At 47.7% G+C, this 18,605-nt stretch overlaps 1 protein-coding gene across 1 annotated transcript; it reads right to left on the reverse strand.

Annotated features, from left to right (window-relative positions):
* Nucleotides 1–1,026: 1,026 nt before the first annotated feature.
* DYNLL2 (dynein light chain LC8-type 2) lies at nt 1,027–8,300 on the reverse strand. Its single transcript, XM_044744805.2, has 3 exons — nt 8,025–8,300; nt 5,070–5,208; nt 1,027–3,097 (listed from the first exon to the last, which is right to left on the reverse strand). Exons 2-3 carry the CDS (start codon nt 5,199–5,201, stop codon nt 2,960–2,962), a joined length of 270 nt encoding a protein of 89 aa, XP_044600740.1. The 5' UTR covers nt 5,202–5,208; nt 8,025–8,300; the 3' UTR covers nt 1,027–2,959.
* Between the last annotated feature and the right edge of the window lie 10,305 nt (nt 8,301–18,605).

Genomic DNA, 18,605 nt, shown 5'->3' on the forward strand with positions numbered 1-18,605 from the left:
ATACCAGCAAAGGCAAGGACAGAAGTCGGAGTTCTAGAGAGCCCTTTGTCTTACTCCCTTAGGACCTCACTGCCTCAGAGGTAGAGCCTTCTCCCCAAGATCCAGCCCAGCAACTTTCTATGTAAAGGAACCCCATCTGCCTACCTCCAACAATCAATAGCTCATTGCCTGATTTATTTCCTTGATAGTACATTTACCACTATTGGAAACAGTTTATCAATGCGTATGTCTGCTCTACCCATTAGAATGTACATGCCATGGAAGCACTGAACTTGCCTGTCTTGCTCTCCTGTGTGAACAGTATTCTAGGCCCAAGCACACAAGAACTCAGTGTCTTTGAGTGAATAATTGTTAACAGACCTGAGTACAAAGCACCTATGCTCTCTAACACCTCTAGAAGGGTTGTAGCCATAAGCCCAGAAACCGGCGGCTTAGGGGCAAGGGTGGGCAGTCTCAGAAGCGTCTCGATACTGCTGATTTCTCCAGGTGTGTGGGGGCAGGAGCCCCCAAGTGGGATAACCAGGATAAGCCAGGAGTCAAGAGAGTCACTCAGGTTCCACGAAAAAAGTTTCCATCTTTCTGAAGACCCCCCAGTTTTTCCATTTATGAGTGGTTGGAATAGGACTTAGCTAATAGACACAGTCTCCAGGTCTCAGGGAAGCCTAGAATGGGAACCAGGAGGGCTATGAGCTTTGGCCAAATGTTCTAAGAAGCCAAACTCCTCCTGGACCTAGAAGCTGGACACCAGGAAGCCGCATCTAGTATACCAAAGACCCAAAAAGTGGCTCCCCTATCTCCAAGGGACCCAAGAAACCTTACAGGTGAGTGCTGCTGGTTAGTTTTTCTCCACTTAAAGGGCCCGAGCCTAGGCCCTACAACTAAGACCTGATTCAGGCCAATCACTATCTCTCCCTGCCAGGTCTTATCTCTTTAGCCTCCATTATATTCCACCCTAGATACCTTCCACCCCCCATCACTGCCACCAGAGCAAACCTTTTACCCAAAGAAACCCAAACAGCTCAGAAGTGCATCAATCGATCTTTAATGTCCAAAAGAGGCGTGGATGCAGAGCATAGGAGATGTGGCAGGATCTCAGCTCCTGCTCCAGAAATGAAGGAGAGATGAACACAAACCAGACATTTCCAACTGGCCACACAAGTCAGGGAGGGTAGGGGGAAACAGATTTGGACACTCATAAAAGAAAAAAAACCTAAAGTAAAACACTCAATCTTGTGCCCACCAAAGAGTCTGACAGAGGGAACTCACTCACCATCCCAGTCCCCACCCTCCCCCGTCAGCATCAAAAAGAAAGCTCAGCACACACTAAAGGCTTGGGGAGGGGGCATTCTCCTGCCTCCCCACCAGCCCCAAGAATGGATTTGGAAAAAAAAAAATGAGCTGGATCCCAAACCCCATGGCATCAATCCTACACATGAGAGTTTTGAATGTGATTTACAAGAATCAGCAGCTCAATCAGCAATGACACCCCTCACCCCTACCCCCACCCCATCCCTGTTTATTTGTTTACAAGATTTCCCCAGCATTCTCCTTGGAATCTCCTCCCATTAGTGGCCCTGCTCCATCTCCTGATACTGGGGCTTCATCACTGCAAGACTAACCTCCTCCAAAGTTCCCCTAAAGCCCCTCACAGCCCCTTATCACTTCCATCCATACCTCCCACAAGAGGCTGCAATCATCCAAAGTCATTTTCCCTCTCTACTGAGACCCAGCTCCAGGGCAGATGGCAGCATGGCCATCTCATCATGGGCTGTCCTCCTAAAGCCTTTCTGGGAGCAGACGGCCTTAGGGCAAGCAGAGTGTCTGGGCCAGATGGCTGAGTGGGGGTGACACCTATCTTCACCCCCAAACCAGTCACCCCCAGAGGTTTATAACATAAAGGCCCACTTACAACTAACTGTGCACCATTATCTACCAATATACCCTAGAGATTCCACAGTCCTGCCCCTCCCTCCCCTCTACCCCAAACCAAGACACACACACACATACATACACATATACACAGAGGAGACTCAAGGGAGACATTAATTTGGTTTGACTGCTAAGACCTAACTAAGGAACTACAGTCACTGGAAATTCCCTTGCCGGCCAACTAACAGGGGCTGCTCTAAGAGAACTCCAGAGGAATGAGAAAACTGAGGGCTAAGCAGGGAGCAGACAGAAGGAGAGAAGGAAGAATGAAAAGAAAAATAATCAAGCTAATCCGACCCCCAACATCCTCCCAGCATGAGCTCTGGCAGGAAGAATAGAAGGTAATCCACAAAGACACAGCCCTTACTTAGAAACTCTTCTGACAAAGACAGCAAGACAAGTCTGCTCCCCACTCCCACAACCACAGACAAACACATCTCAGGGCCCCTTAAAGAATCCATCCCCCCTACCCCACCCCACCCTCTGCCCCAAGCCGTGGAATCACAGTTCAGTGGAATATTCTCCCTGGTACTAGATCAATCCCCCTACCCTCCTTCCTATCCTTCTCTCCTTGCCATTCCTAACACTGTCCCCCACAGCCTCCCTGGCTCTCCCAAAGCAGCATCTACCACCAGGAAGAGGCAGCTGCACACTTTTAGTTCCATCTCCAGAAATCTATTTCCTTCCCCCAGCCCGTCTAGTCTTACAGGATTTGTTGACGGCTTTTGATTTTGTATAAGGAGAGAAAGAGAAAAGGGAGGGGTGGGAGAGATTTCCTAGTGCAATACAACCAAAAAAATTTTTAAGTTTTGAAAAATAAACATAAAGCAGCCTTCTTCCCCAGGCAACTAAACAGAAAGAAGTTTGGTTTTGTTTACTGTGACATACACATGAAATCGAGTACACAGTCCATGCAGTAGCACAGCCATTGGAGAGGACATCCTGATGCTGGCCCCAGTGCAAAACAGTCCCAGCAATGCCGCCTGCTTGCCATCGCTGCTGCCGCCACTGACACCTTCACTGTGGCCACCTAGCCTGACTTGAAGAGGAGGATTGCAACTTGACCCAAGTAAAAATAGATGAAGTGCTTTGTCTCGTGTGTAACATAGCTGCCAAAATTTCGGCCCACGATACAATGCCAGGTAGGGTTATATTTCTTGTCAAATTCCTAAAAGAAGAATAAAAGGGAGAGAAGAAAGGTGATTAGGACAGCTGGAGGATGAGAAATCAGAATAGGAGTCTGATTAGTTCAGTTATCACCCCCACCCAACCTCCTGCCCATGGCCCCAGCTCCCTGAACCACAGGAGCTCAGGTTCTAAGGCTGACTAAAACACTCCTTCCCTCATTAATAATGTAACACCACAAAGGCTCCATTATTTCTCTCTAGCACTTTACACCTGGATCATCTCTCCTCTCTCCAGCTACCCTAACTCCACAGCCCACCCTGTGATTCTTCACCAGATAAGCCATTAGCATAAAAGACCAATCCAGTGTCACACAGCAGGAGTAAAACAGAGGAGCAAGCCTCCTGGACTTGCCTCCTGCTGCCTCCCACATTCCTAAACTGGCATTTCCAAATGCCAAAAACCAAGACACTACAGCAAAACAGGGACCAAATGTCAGGAGTACCAGGAAGCAGTTCTGTGTAAGTCATCAAAGGCACTCCTGTGTGCCAGACACTGTGTGGGCTGTAAGCACCAGAACAAGGACCTCACCCATGAGATTAGGGCAATTCCCTCACTTCTCTCAGAGGCACAAGTTGAGCATCAAAACCACCTAGGAAATCCTTGTGACCTAATCAGACAGGCAACTCCCTGCTGCCCCATGGAAGCAGCAGAAAACAGATGGCTCAGTTCTAAATGCATTCTGCCATGGCCATAAAAGGGCAGCAGCCCTCCACCCTGGGCCAGGAATGCTGCCAACCATGGGGCTCTGTCCCCCAGGTGCCCAACATACAAAACTTGTTGGGCCTCCTCAGCCCCCATTCCACATGACTCCAAGAGGTATGAGGGAACAGTGAAAAGGGCACAGGTCACTAAACCTAGCTTTAATCCTGACTCAAGACTCTGTAACATGGGAGAGCCATACTCACTTCCCTGGGTCTCATTTTCCCCATCAGCAAAACAAAAAACCTGGGTCAGACATAATCTAAGAATTTTCACGGCTCTCAGAGTCCATGATTCTGGATTCTCTCCCTGGACAGGACAGAACAGAAAGGCCATCACTCAACAAGGAGCTGGCACCCCCAGCAGCCTTACTGGCTCTGCACTGCCTTGCTCCACACAAGGACAGTCTCTCAGGACTCCAGGGTTTCCTCTTCTCATCCCACCCATCTGGGTAGGAAAGCAGAGTTCTGTAAAACTCTAGACACCCTCAAGGACACCCTACCACGTCTATGGACCAGAATGCCACTACTCTTTGGCATCCTTCTTGGTATACCAGAACTAAGAATATCAAAGACTGGAACTACACCATCAATGGACCTGGATCCTGACTGGGAATCAGGGGCCCTAGGGTACCACTTCTCACTTCTGGCTCAGCTGCTTCCTCACCGTGTTAATCATATCCATACACTCAGGAATTTTTCAGAGTCTAAACCTATTATTCCAATATTGCTCAACTATTTTTAAAAAATTATATATTCAAGCCCACCTTTTTCATAAGAAGGTAGGGGAAAAGGGATGATGCAGTAACTGAGTGCTTTTTGAGAGAAAGAAAAGGAAACCTCTTAGATGATGAAAATCATTATAGGGATATTCCACTTTATGTGACGCAGGACCCTGAAAATTTGTATATGATCTTATATTATCCCATTTAGATATCCCTGATCTTCATTTCCAATAGTTCTGAATTTGGCCAATCATAGTTAATCCTGAAGCTTCTCTCTCCAATGCCTTGCAGTCACATAAATATTTATAAACACACAAATCAGCAGAGTTCCTATTAAGAACTCCTAAGGTAAACGCTTAGGCACTAAGAATCACTCCATAATTTGTCTGCTTTGTAAGTTCCTAGGGTTTCATTTTCTAGGAGATGGGATCTATCTGCTAAGCTATGTCCCCAGCTCCAACCCTCCCTGGGGCACAGCTCAGCTGCCCATCCCCACCCCTGACGACCAGCCACAGCTCTCCTGGCACACCTTCTTGATATAGGCAGCAATGTCCTTCTCTATGTTGTACTTCTCCATAGCCTGCGTGGCGCAGTCAACAGCATCCTGTTGCATGTCCTCAGACATGTCTGCATTCTTGATCACTGCCTTCCGGTCAGACATCGTGACACTGCAGAAGAAGCAGAGAGGTGAGGCTGAACACTCCATGCTCTGGGCAATGGGCATTAGCAGCTGGGTGTGGGGCCTGAGTGGGAGAGCTGAGCACAGTGAGGGCAACAGAAAACACAGACATGAGGCATTAGAAGAGGGAGCTCCTAAGCTTTTAGCAGAAACGTAGTCCCCAAGCCTGGGAAATACAAGATAAATAGTAAAAAACAAACCAACCAACCAACCAACCATAAGTAGTCATCAGTTTTTATCACCTGAGGTTTTTCCAACTCTAAGTTTATCTGTTTCCAATACTTTAAATAGCACCAGTAGCCAAGATATTACAATATACCACCTACTAGCTGTGTTGTTGGGCAAGTTAATCTTTGTCCTTTCAGGACATTATTTTAAAATAAGGACTGCAGAGTATTCCTGGGGGTAAATCAGGTGGCATAACACCTGAACACAATAAGCCCCTTGATTTAATAACATTACATCATTGGTATCACAGTGCAAAGAAGATGAACTAGGAATCAGCAGGCCTGACTTCTGGTCCCGACTATGAACTCTTATGGTCTTGGACAAGTCATTTAGCCTTTCCACATTTGATTACTTCCATTTTAACAAAGAGAATAGCTCTCTACCAGGGGTTGTTATAAGGATTAATTAAGATTATATGAGAACATCTGCAAACAAAGATAGTCTATGCAGGGGTCTGTCTCATTGGCTAGATGCAGCCTGTCACCTATTTTTGTAACTAAAAGTTTATAGCAGCACGCTACAATAGCATAGTTGAGTAGTTGCAAGAAACTGAATGGCCTGTAAAGGCTGAATTTTTACTATATGGCCCTTCACAGAAATATGTTGCCAACCCCTAGGCTACCAATGCCCAATGGTGACAGAGACAACAAAGGTCAAGTATTATTATTATTTTAACAGCCCTGTTTCATATCCCTGCTATCTAAGCCATGGCATTCATGCTATAGCAACCAGAAGTCCATGGTAGACATCGTATGGTCCCTTCCTAGAATGACAGAAATCCCAAGAGGGATGGCCAGGATCTGCCTGGCAGTCTATAGCGTGTGAGGTGCTTTGCAAGAACAGAGGAGAGGAGCTGCAAAATCCTATCCTCTGTCCTTGACCACAGTCCCGTCACACAGAGCAGCAACATCCCACCACCACCCCGTCCCACTCCCCAAAGCACCACTCTGTGGCCCAGCCCAGTGGACAAAAGATGCTGTTGTTCCAGCCCTGTCTGATACAAGGCTACACACAGGCCTGCCTGCTCAAGGAGAGACGCCTGGTACCATTCCAGGCCTCCCTGCTCTGAGTCCACACTAGCCTGTGGGCTGAAAGGGGAAGCAGAACTCATGGTTACTCCCTCAGCCTGCCCCAACTGCAAAGAACTACGCATGCCAGCTGCCACCCAGGCAGCCCCTGACCGCATCCAAGGCACCTTGTCTGACCGTCAAACTAGGCAGGGCTGATTCCACTTCACAAAGGCTGGCAGAGGAAAGGGTTAGTGGACCAGGACCCTCTGCCCCGATGCCCCCGAGGGGCAAAGTCAAAGCGTCTAGAGGAGTCCGTGGGCACCGCCTGGTGCTGAGGAAGGGTCAGGAGAACACTCTTCAAGGCCTGACTAGCACAGGAAGAATGTTCTGACATTATAAGGCTCTATGTGAAGAAAACCAGTGTCACCCGGTGGCCTATTCCAGGTTACCACTCAGAAGGGGGCACTGTTTACAAATCCAAGGGTGGGGGTGGGGCCCCGTTACAGACGGCGAAGTTAAAGCACGAAATTGGCACCGGTTTTCCCAGCGAGCTCACCTACTCCTCCACTGCCTCATCCCCAAAGTCCAAAGGAACAACTCTGCCACAGTAATTAAAAGCCACCCTCCTCTCCGGGAGAGAGCCTGCGGTTACATAACGCCGGTCTTGTGACTACAATGCCACGATTCTTCACCCCTGGCCCCCCAGGCGTCGGAGAGGTGAGGCCCAGCCGCAGCCTCCCCTGTCCAAGGTGCCGGTGAGAAAAGGAGAGGGAGGCGCCAGCCTAGCCCCTCCTTCCTGGGAAAAAAGCGAGGGACCTGGGCCTCCGGAGAGAAGGATGACCAGAGGGGTCCCAAGCCAGCTGCCTCAGTCACGAGCCAGGGGCTCCTCTGAAAAGCAGGAGGGCACTCCAGGACAGCTCCCCGTCCTCTAGCCCCGGTTTTGCGACAAAAAAGGTTAAGGCTCCGGATGACATGGACCGCCCTCCCCAACCCCCAAACCCCACGAACGCGTGATTTTCTCCCTTCGTTCCTCCAAGGGGGCCGCATCCCTCCACCCTCCCATCCTCCAGAGAGCTGCGGTCCCGCAGGCCAGCGCCCGGGGAATGAGCAAGCATCCTCCTCCCCGCCTCCACCCTCGCCGCCCGGCCAGGCCGCAGCCCCGGCCGGTCATCCGCCCTCCCCCGCCCGGCCGGCCTGGAGCAGCGCCGGAGTGACTGGGCGTCCTCACCGCAGGAAGGACGCCCCAGAGGGTGGCGGCGGCGGCAGGAGCAGCCGCGTCACGCCCGAGCCCTCTCCACCCCCTCTCCATCGGCCCGAACACCGGAGGCCTCCACGCAGCGCAGGGGGACTCCCCGGGGGGGCGGGGGCGGGAGCGGCCCCTCCGCAGCCCGGGGCCTCCAGCCGCGCCCCGGGGGTCGCTAGGGCACTGGGTGGCGCAGCCCTGGGAGGAGGGGCGCCGGGCGGCCACCCCGGGGCCAGCCCTGCTCCGGGTCCCGCGCGGGGCGAGGAGGCCGCACGGGCCCTGCGGCGAAGACCCGGGCGCGGGCCGCCCCCAGCCAGCGCTCACCTTCACGGAGGCGAGTCCGCGCGGGGCCCCGGGGGAGCAGCGATGGCCTGAGGCAGGGCGCGGGCAGGGGCGGTGTCCCCTCGGCTCCTCCTGCAGCAGCCGCCGCGGCCGCGGTGTCCGGCTCCCGCAGCCCGAGGCCGAGCGCTCGCCGCCGCCGCCGCTGTCCGCCCTCCGAGCTTCCCCGGCCGCCCGCGCTCCGCCTCGCGTCCGCCGGCCCGCACGCCCGCTCCGCACTGGCGCCTCACAGCTCCGCTCCGCTCCTCTCCGCCGCTGAGCGCGGCCGACGCGCGGCCCCCGCTGAAATAGCGCCCCGCCCCGCCCCCCCGCCGCGCGCGCCGCCGTCCGCGCTGCCCATTGGCTGCGCCCGCCCGGCCCCGCACTGCGGGCTTCTCCCCGCGCCGCTCTCGCACCACATCTTGTTTCCTCCCACAATGCCTCGGGGCGGAGGGAGGGGGTGGGGAGGGGGAGCTGGAAAGGGTTGGGGGAGGGAACTGTGGCCTTAAGAGAGAAAAGAAGAATGCGGACCCCTCCGTCCAGGGCTGGAGAGGCCAGGCCTAAAAAGGAATAAAGAGGCGAGGCTCAGAGAGAAGGAGAGAGGGAGGGGCGTAAGGACCCCAAGACCAAGGAGAATAAAGGAGGAGAGGGGGATGGAGATTTCAGACCCAGGGAGCAGATGAGGAAGGGGTAGAGATCCTAACCTTAGTGAGGGAAGGGGAAGGAGCTGAAGTCATCAGCCTCAGAGGAAAAGACAAGACCCCTTCCCTCCCCTCAAATCTGTGGGAAGGAAAGGAACTGCCAGCCGTACTGAGAGGTAAAGGCATAAAGAGCCCCAGGGCTCCCCTCCCCTCACATTCATGGAAGGTCCCTTCCCCATCCAGCTCAGTCTTTGTTCCAGAGTCTCAAGGACATGCGACCTAAACTCCCAGCTGGGGCCCCAGCTGCTATTCGTCTTCAAGAGCGATGGAGGCAGACCCTAAGCACAATTGTGAGAAAGGAGGTTCGTCTTCGGTACACAGGCCCCTGGGATGGTGAGAGTAAGCCGTATCTGGTCAGTCTGCCCCCACCTGTCTAGACAGGACTAGAGGGGAAGTGAATAGAACCCCCTAGAAGTGCGAACCATCGCATGTCAGAGCTGTAAGGAGCCTTAAAATTCGGCCCGTTCATGTTCCTCCCTTTGTAAAGGAGAGAACCAAGATGCAGAACGGGGAAAGCCCTTGCCAGATCACCACAGGTCGGGCCTGGACTTGGCATCTAGGCTGAACAGCGGTGCTTCTAGGCAGTAGCCCAGCCTCTCCAGTGGCTGAAGAGGCTGTGGGAGTGTGCCTGCCCTCCACTCCACCCTACCCACCTCCAGAGAACAGGAAACTCTGCCTTTTGATTCCCCTCTGTCTCACAAAGGAAGTGTTGACCTTTAGGGGTGGTGAGTCTTCATTGGGAGCCAAACATTTGGGCCACACAGTGAGGATGAAGAAGTTCCCATTCCCATCGTTTTCCCTTCACTGTCCCAAACGTTGGTCAGGAAGTCAGACTTGGTCTGGCCCTGACCTGCTGTGGTTTGAAGCATCATAATTTAGTATTCATTATGTGTCAGGGGAAACCTAGAAAATCATCCCCTCCCGCTTCTGCTTTCCACAGCTCTGTCATCTCCCAACCTCAAACAGTGGATTTCAGAAAAATAGGCAAAGCCTGAGGTACCCCTCACACCAAGGGTATTCTGAGGTCAGGCTCTCTGTGAATGAATGGGGGGTGGGGCACAAGTGGGGAGGGAGGGAAGAGAAGAAGGATGCTTTATCCACTTAGGGCTTGTGGAGAGCTAATCTCATGGACTACTGGGAGGAGAACTTGGACCCTCTTTCTCTGATGGTCATTAGCTTCCAGCCCCTGCTATGGCCTGAAGGTCAGAACTGCCATGTATGGTTGTGCAGGTTGTTCATTGTACAATGGCGTTCAGCCTAGGGAGCAGGTGAGGGCATGCAGAATACAGCCTGCACTCCACTTGCTAAGCCCTGCGCCCTGGTTCAGACCAGTGTCCACCCAGAAGGTGTATACCCTTTTCGAGTGTGCACTAGCAGTGGTCCTTCCAAGGCCATGCTGTCAGGATATAAATCCTCCCTTTCCCTGCCCCCTTCCCTAGAGTAGAGTAGGGCAAGAGTTGGGTCATTCCCAGTCCTGGGCTGTGGTGGAGTGGAGGTAGGGGCACAGAGAACTTCAGCTACCAGGAGCAGAACCAAGACTTTTGACTTTTAAGAAATATGGGTGTTATCAGTGTGTGTGTGTGAAATGTGTGTGCCAAGGACTAAACACTATAGGATATCAAGGGAGACTTAATATTATAGTATGGTTTATAGAAAATAATTGATATTTATGGAGCCCTCACTCTGTGCCACGTTCTCTTCTAAGTGTTTTAAATGTATTATTGCATTTACTCTCTGGATCAATCTCAGTGAGCATATTACTATCCCCCTACATAGATGAGGAAACTACTGCTTAGAGAAGTTCAGTAACTTGCCCAAGATCACCCAGCTTGTCAGCAGCAGGATTCAACCCCAGGCTGTCTGTTTCCTGTGGCTGTCCTCTTAGCCATTCTACTATCCTGCCTCCTAACAGAGAAAAGACAGAAAAAGTGTAAACCAGGGGTTCAGCGCTCTGTCTAGATTATACCAACGTTTCCTAAGCTTATCTGACTCCAAAGCCCTTTTTTTCCCAAACATTTATTAACATCTCCAGGAACTTCTATTCCACAGGACACAGTTTGGGAAACTTGTGCTATACTAATTACTGCTATTTATGTGAAATGCTTACCGTTTAAGATAATTACTATGCAACATAGCAACTGTTATGATTAATATGTCGGCTTAACTTGGTGGACATTTTTATTTGATGCCACCACACCATTCCTGATTGCCCAGATAGCAGAGCCATGTCTTCAGACAAAAATCCGAGGGGACTTTTGTTTTTCTCTCATCTGTGGGCCCCTTACCCTCTGGCTACTTCCTGTAACATCAGGGTTCCCCAGGGCTCTGTGCTTCCGGTCTCTGCTCAACTTGGGTAGTTACATCCATATTTGTGATTTTTACCATGATCTGGGCCCTGGGGGCTCCCCTAAGTCCTGGACCTCTCCACTGTGGTGTCCCACAGGCTCTTCAGACTCGTCACGTACACACATATAAAGCTTGGTGGTTAAGAGCATTCGCCCTGGAGCCAGAATGCCTGGATTCTAATCTCTTTCCACCCTCCACCAGCTGTGCAGATCTGGCTAAGCTATTCAGTATCTCAAAGTTTCATTTTCCTCATCTGAAAATGGAGAATAATATCTACTTCATAGAGTTATGAGAATATGCATGAGAAACTCTTGGCACAATGCCGGTCCATAGAAGTGAGTAATAAATGTTAGCTATCATTAACAGCTCTCTTCCAGACTTCTTTCTCTTCCCTGTATTTTTTATCTCAGTCCATGGCCTCTTTATCCACCCAGGTACCAAGTCAACCCTGCGAGGCTTCCTAGATTTGTGTCTCTCCCTTACCCACATCGTTTCCACCATCACCCACCTCCTGGCTATTTGTCCAGTCCATACCTCCTTCATTATGAGCGCCTCATTTTCTTTTTTTTAAGGAGGATTAGCCCTGAGCTAACTACTGCCAATCCTCCTCTTTTTGCTGAGGAAGACTGGCCCTGAGCTAACATCCGTGCCCATCTTCCTCTACTTTATACGTGGGATGCCTACCACAGCATGGCTTTTGCCAAGCGGTGCCATGTCCGCACCTGGGATCTGGGCCAGTGGACCCCGGGCCGCCGAGAAGCAGAATGTGCAAACTTTACCGCTGCGCCACTGGGCCAGCCCTGAGCGCCTCATTTTCATTATGAATACCCTGCATCAGGTACTCATCATCTCTTCCAGCTGGTTCCCTGCCCCCATTCTTGGCTCCTCCTCCCCAAATCCACACTGCAGTGATCTATCTAAAATGCAGAACTTCCGGGCACTTCCCTCTTCCCTGCTCAGAAAAAAGACCATGCTCTTTCCAGTAATTTACCCTGTCTGCCTTGTCTGCCTTATCTGCCCACACTTCCCATCTCACTCCTCCTGCTCTAGTAACACCATCCGTTTTCCCCAAATCCAGATTCCACACCTTTGTTCATGTGGTTCTCTTGCCTGTGAGGCTTACAGCTTTCTTTCCTGGCTAACTCCTTTGTTTGGGGGTCCTCTCTGAAGCCTTCCCTGAGTCCCAGGTAGGATGCATCTCCCTCTTCTGTGCTTCGGTAACGTCCAGGGCTCATCACTGACCGCATTCTATCAAACTTGTCAGTCTGATGTTTGTCTGTAGTTCCTTGCAGACAGGGGGTCATGTCTTATTTAGGTGTGGGCTGCAGGACCTAGCACAGTTCCCGGGACATGGGAAGTTCTCTGTAAGTATTAGTTAAACTGATCGTGCCCATTGATGGCTGAAAAATACAGCTTGGAAGGACACTCTATCTCTTCCTCCACCCAGAGAACCATTTCTGGGCTTTCCTGTCTCTCTCTCTAGAACCAGCAATGTGTGCTATTTGCACTGGGCCCTTCTGCTCAGAGCAAGTTGCTAGCTGAGGTAAATCATTGTCAGCCCTGGGGAAAGTCCAAACCTGATTTCTGAATTGATTGCTTCCTCACACACTCTCTGGATATTTGACTGATATCCTGACACATTACAGGTAAAGACAATCAAGAGCTCGCCCTCGCTGCTGACTGGGTCACTCAGAGGAAAGAGAGCATGGCGGTGACAAAGGTCATTTCACCAAGCCCTTTAGCAGTTGACTTGCTTAAAGGGCTCCAGGAGGATGGAGAAGGGTGGGAAAAACACACACTGACACTCTCGTTGCAGTGCAAACCCTGGTGTCAGTCCCCTCTGCTAAGTGTCTAGTGTGAAAACCTAAGGAAGAAAGTAACGTGACTCGAACTACTGGAATCTGCCACAATTCCTTGCTGATTTCTTTGGTGGCTGTGCAAGACATGCTTCCCTAGGCAACCATTTACCAAGCCCCCAGTATTGCCGCTCCTCCTTCCCAAGTCCCCTGAAACCTAGAAGAGCCAGCCAAGGTCAACCGTGTGACCAGAGCTAGTGAGATAAGCACTGAACTGCGAGTCAGAGAAGTCCTAAGCCCAGTTGGCTCTAGTAAGTCATTTCGACCTCTCAGAATCTGGATTTCTTCATCTGGAAAACGTAGGACTGGATAATCTATAAGGTCATTGTCAGCCCTAAAGTCTATGATTCCTTGATTTCAATACCCCATCAGAAAGGTTACCTTCCCTGTAGGTCAGAGAAATTTCTCAGACCGGGAGCCTGTACCTCTAGCCAAGCTTAAATGTCCTCCTTTTCTGCTCCTTCTCTCTGGTCCACGGAGTCAGAATTCAGAGAGCGTGTCTGTACGTTCCCAGCACCCACCAAAGTTGGATGTCATTTTGTTCATCATTGTACTCCCTCAACTAACAAATGTCTTGATGTAGTTAAGATTCAGTGAATGTTTAGAGCTTCAATTGAAAAATTAGAGCACGGGGCCGGCCCGGTGGTGCAGAGGTTAAGTGCGCACGTTCCCCTTCAGCGGCCTGGGGCTCGCCGGTTCGGATCCCGGGTGTGGACATGGCACTGCTTAGCACGCCATGCTGTGGTAGGCGTCCCACATATAAAGTAGAGGAGGATGGGCATGAATGTTATCTCAGGGCCGGTCTTTCTCAGCAAAAAGAGGAGGATTGACAGCAAATGTTAGCTCAGGGCTAATCTTCCTCAAAAAAATAAATAAATAAATAAGAGCAAATGGTCACCAAGAAAGAACCAAAGAGAAGATGTTCCAATGGCAGTAGTGGATTCTAGGTCATGACTGCTCATAATTTAGGAGCCTTCCTCCTTCATTGTCCGGACAATCCTGAGGAACCCTGCCTTTTCCATGGGAGAACCAAGACAATGATATGGAATTTGTCAGTCCTTGAACATACAAAAGACCAAGTTAGGGTTTTTGGGTGCAAAAAATACCTGAAGAAAAAAACGGGACCCGAATAGCTCCCTTTACCACGGAGCAGGAACCGTAGAACAGTTTCCTCTGGGCATCTGAGTGGGGCAAATCACCAGGTTTCTTTGAGTCGCCCCATTATTAATTCAAATTCCCAAAGAAAGGTGTTTAATTGGACAGATTGGGTCACAAGTCCACCTTTTGGCCATAGAATTGAAGGGCCGTCTGCCAGACCTTTTGAGATTAAGGAAGTAATAGCTGACAGTAGGACAATCCACAAGCAGTTACAAGAAACAAGAGAATGGGTGGTGGGCAGGCAGAAACCACAGATGTCTATTCTTGGACAGCCTCAAGAGTGGGAGGCAAGATTATTTACGAGGGAGATCCTTGTCTCTATTGTCATAAAAACATACACTATGCTCTCTCACCCTCAATCCTGGAGAGGGAGGTGAGGAATGGTGAGCAGAGCCCTAAAAATTGAGGTCTGCACTACTTTGCCTTCTTTTTTGAGGACAATTTTCGAGGAAAACTTTGCCTTGTCAGGCATATTGTGGTATATTCCAGTTGGCGAGAACTTTTTTTTATCTTTCCACTAGGAAATGGAGGCCCACCTTACTTCAATGTGATAAGGTAATTCTCTTTTTATATGTATAACAGCTTTATGGAGATATCCCACATATATCTGTATATACCACAGGTATATCACATACCATCAAATTCACCTTTTTAAAGTGTACATTTCAGTGGTTTTTAGTATATTCACAGAGTTGTACAACCGTCATCACTATGTAATTTTAGAACATTTGCATCATCCCAACGAGAAACCCCGTACTCATTGGCAGTCACTCCCCTATTTCTCCGCAATCTCCACTAATCTACTTTCTGTCGCTATGAATTTGCTTATTCTGGACATTTCATATAAATGGAATCATAAAATATATGGTCTTTTGTATAATGTTTTCAAGATTCAATCATGTTATAGCATGAATCTGTACTTCATTTCTTTTTATGGCTGGTTAATATTCTGTTGTTTGAGCATACTACATTTTGTTTATCCATTCATCAGTTGATGGACATTTGGGTTATTTCTACTTTTTAGCTATTATCAATAATGCCTCTATAAATGTTCATGGACTAGTTTTTGTGTGGATATATGCTTTCAGTTCTCTTGGATAGACACCAAGGTGTGGAATTGCTGGGTTTTATGGTAACTCTATGCTTAAACTTTTGAGGAATGGTCAGACTGTTTTCCAAGGCAGCTGCACCGTTTTAGATTCCTGCCAGCAGTGTATGAGGGTTGCAATTTCTCCATATCCTCACCAACACCTGTAATTATCTGTCTTTTTGGTTATAACCATCCTAGCGGATGTGAATTGGTATCTCATTGTGGTTTTTATTTGCATGTCCTTGGTGGCTGAGCATCTTTTCATGTGTTTATTGGCAGTTTGTATATTTTCTTTGGAGAAATGTCTACTCGGATCCTTTGCCCATGTTTTAGTTAGGTTATTTTTCTTTCTATTATTGAGTTGTAATAGTTCTTTATCTACTCTGGATTCTAGACCGTCATCAGAGATATGGTTGACAAATATTTGCTCCCATTCTGCAGATTGTATTTTCACTTTCTTGGTGGTGACCTCTGAAGCACAAACATTTTTAATTTTCCTGAAGACCAATTTGTCTATTTTTCCTTTTGTCACTTGTGCTTTTGATGTCATATCCAAGAAATCGATGCTTAACCCAAGATCATAAAGATTTACTTCTATGTTCTTCTAAGAGTTTTAGTTCTTGCTAAATGACCCATTTTGTTTAACTTTTGTGTATGAGGTGAGGTGGGGGTCTAACTTAATTGTTTTGCATGTAGATACATATCCAATTGTCCCACATCTTTAGTTTGAAAAGACTATTCTTTCACCACTGCATTGTTTTGAAACCCTTATCAAAGATCAATTGACCATAAATATAAGAGCTTATTTCTGGACTGTCAATTCTATTCCATTGATATATATCCTTGTGCCTGTACCACACTGTCTTCATTACCGTAGCTTAGTAGTAAGTTGTGAAATCTGGAATGTGAGTCCTCCAACTTTGCTCTTCTTTTTCGAGATTCTTTGCCTACCCTAGGTCCCTTGCATTTCCTTATGACTTTTAGGACCAGTTTACCAATTTCTGTAGAAAAGCCAGCTGGGATTTTGAGAGATTGTGTCAAATTGCAGATCAACTTGGGCAGTATTACCATCTTAACAACTTTTAAGTTTTCTGATCCATAAACATAGGATTTCTTTCCATTTATTTAGATCTCCTCTAATTTCTTTCAATAATGTGTTATAATTTTCAGTACACGTCTTGCACTTCTTTTGGTAAATATATTCCTAAGTAGTTCATTCTTTTTGATGCTATTGTAAATTGAATTGTTTCCTTAATTTCATATTCAGATTGTTCATTGCTAGTAGATAGAAATACGATTGATTTTTGTATATTGTATTATGCGACTTGGCTGATCTCATTCATTAATCCCTAGTAGTGTGTATATATTCTTTACAATTTTCTGTGTACAAGATCATATCATCTACGAATAGAGATAGTTTGACCTCTTCCTGTCCAATCTCAGTGCCCTTTAATCCTTTCTCTTGCCTAATTTTCCTGGCTAGAATTTTCAGTATGGTGTTGAATAGAATTGGTGAGAACAGATATTTTTGTCTTTTTCCTGATCGTAGGGGGAAAACTTTCAGTCTTTCACCACTAAGTCTAGTGTTAGATGTGAGGTTTTTGTAGATGTTCTCTATCAAGTTGAAGAAGTTCATTTCTATTCCTAGTTTGTTGAGAATTTTTATCGTGAAAGGGTATTGAATTTTTTCCAAATACTTGTTCTGCATCTATTGAGATGGTCATGTGGTTTTGGTCCTTTATTTTATTAATATGATGTATTACTTTGATTTTCAAATAGTAAATCAATCTTGCATTCCTGTGATAAATCCCACTTGGTCATGATGTATAATCTTTTTTATATGTTGCTGTGTCCGTTTTGCTTTGTTAAGGATTTTTGCATCTATATTCATAAGCAATGTTGATATATAGTTTTCATGTGAAGTCTTTGTTGGTTTTGATATCTCGGTAAGACTGGATTCGTGGAATGAGTTGGAAAGTGTTCCCTCCTGTTTTATTTTTTGGAAGAGTATGAAGGATTGGCATTAATTCTTTAAACATTGGGTACAATTCACCAGTGAATCCATCTAGCCCTGGAATTTTCTTTGTGGGAAGTTTTAAAAATCAGTCACGTGTCCCTTAATGACAGGGATATATTCTGAGAAATGTGTCATTAGGCGACGTCGTCATTGTGCAGACATCATAGAGTGCACTTACACAACCTAGGTGGTATAGCCTACTACACACCTAGACTATATGGTACTAATCTTATGGGACCACCATTGTATATGCAGTCTGTCGTTGAGTGAAACATTGTCATGCAGCACATGACTGTACTAGTGCAATCTCTTTACTTCTTTTAGGTTTATTTAGATTTTTTTGAAATAGTTTCAGTAGTTTGTGTCTTTCTAAAAATTTGTCCATTTTATCTAGATTATCTAATTTGATGGCATATAGTTGTTCTTATTATTCCTTTATAATCTTTTTTATTTCTTTAAGGTCTGTAGTAATGTCCCTTCTTTCATTCCCGATTTTAGTAACTTGCGTCTTCTTTTTTTCCTTGATCAGTCTAGCTAAAGATTGTCAATTTTGTTCATCTCTTCAAAGAAACAATTTTAATTTCATTAATTTTTTCTACTGCTTTTCTATTAATAAGGTAGTGCTTTTTATATATATATAACGATTGGCACCTGAGCTAACAACCATTGTCAATCTTTTTTTGGGGGGGGGGTTCTGCTTTTTCTCCCCAAATCCCCCCAGTACATAGTTGTATATTTTAGTTATGGGTCCTTCTAGTTGTGGCATGTGGGACGCCGCCTCAACGTGGCCTGATGAGCGGTGCCATGTCCGCACCTGGATCCTAACTGGCAAAACCCTGGGACGCTGAAGCGGAGTACACAAACTTAACCACTCAACCACAGGGCCAGCCCCAATAAGGTGGTTCTTGAGCACTCAGATGATGTAAGCTGCTTAGGTCAGAGGAAGCTCAGACTGGGACTATTTCTTTGAGAAGCTGTATTCAAACTCAACTCCTGTCTATTTCCCTCTAAACCAAGTTTCTCTCTATTTTAGTGACTCGCTCATCCCCGCAACCCCTGTAGTGACATGACAAAGAAGACTGAGACCACATTATTACTTGGGGGCTATGAGGGAAAACAATTCCATTGAATCCGTAAACATTTCTTAAACATCTTCTCAAGCTCTGTGGAAGGCACCAAAAGGAACAGGGATGAGTAGCCAGAAGCAGCCTCACACTTCTCCAAGCTTGCCTTCTACTCACGTGTATGCAGCTCACTTTAACACAGGCTAGACTAAACTGGGGGCTGTGATCAAGAGTGAGCAAAGTACTCATGGGGGGCATGGGGTTGGGGGGAACTTAGTCAGTCTGGAAGAATCAAGGAACAGAAGAGTTGGCATTTGAGCTAAGTCTTAAAACATGGTAGGATTTGGGGGATAAA

The sequence above is a fragment of the Equus asinus genome, chromosome 13, assembly GCF_041296235.1.
Source record: "Equus asinus isolate D_3611 breed Donkey chromosome 13, EquAss-T2T_v2, whole genome shotgun sequence".
Lineage (NCBI taxonomy): Eukaryota > Metazoa > Chordata > Mammalia > Perissodactyla > Equidae > Equus > Equus asinus.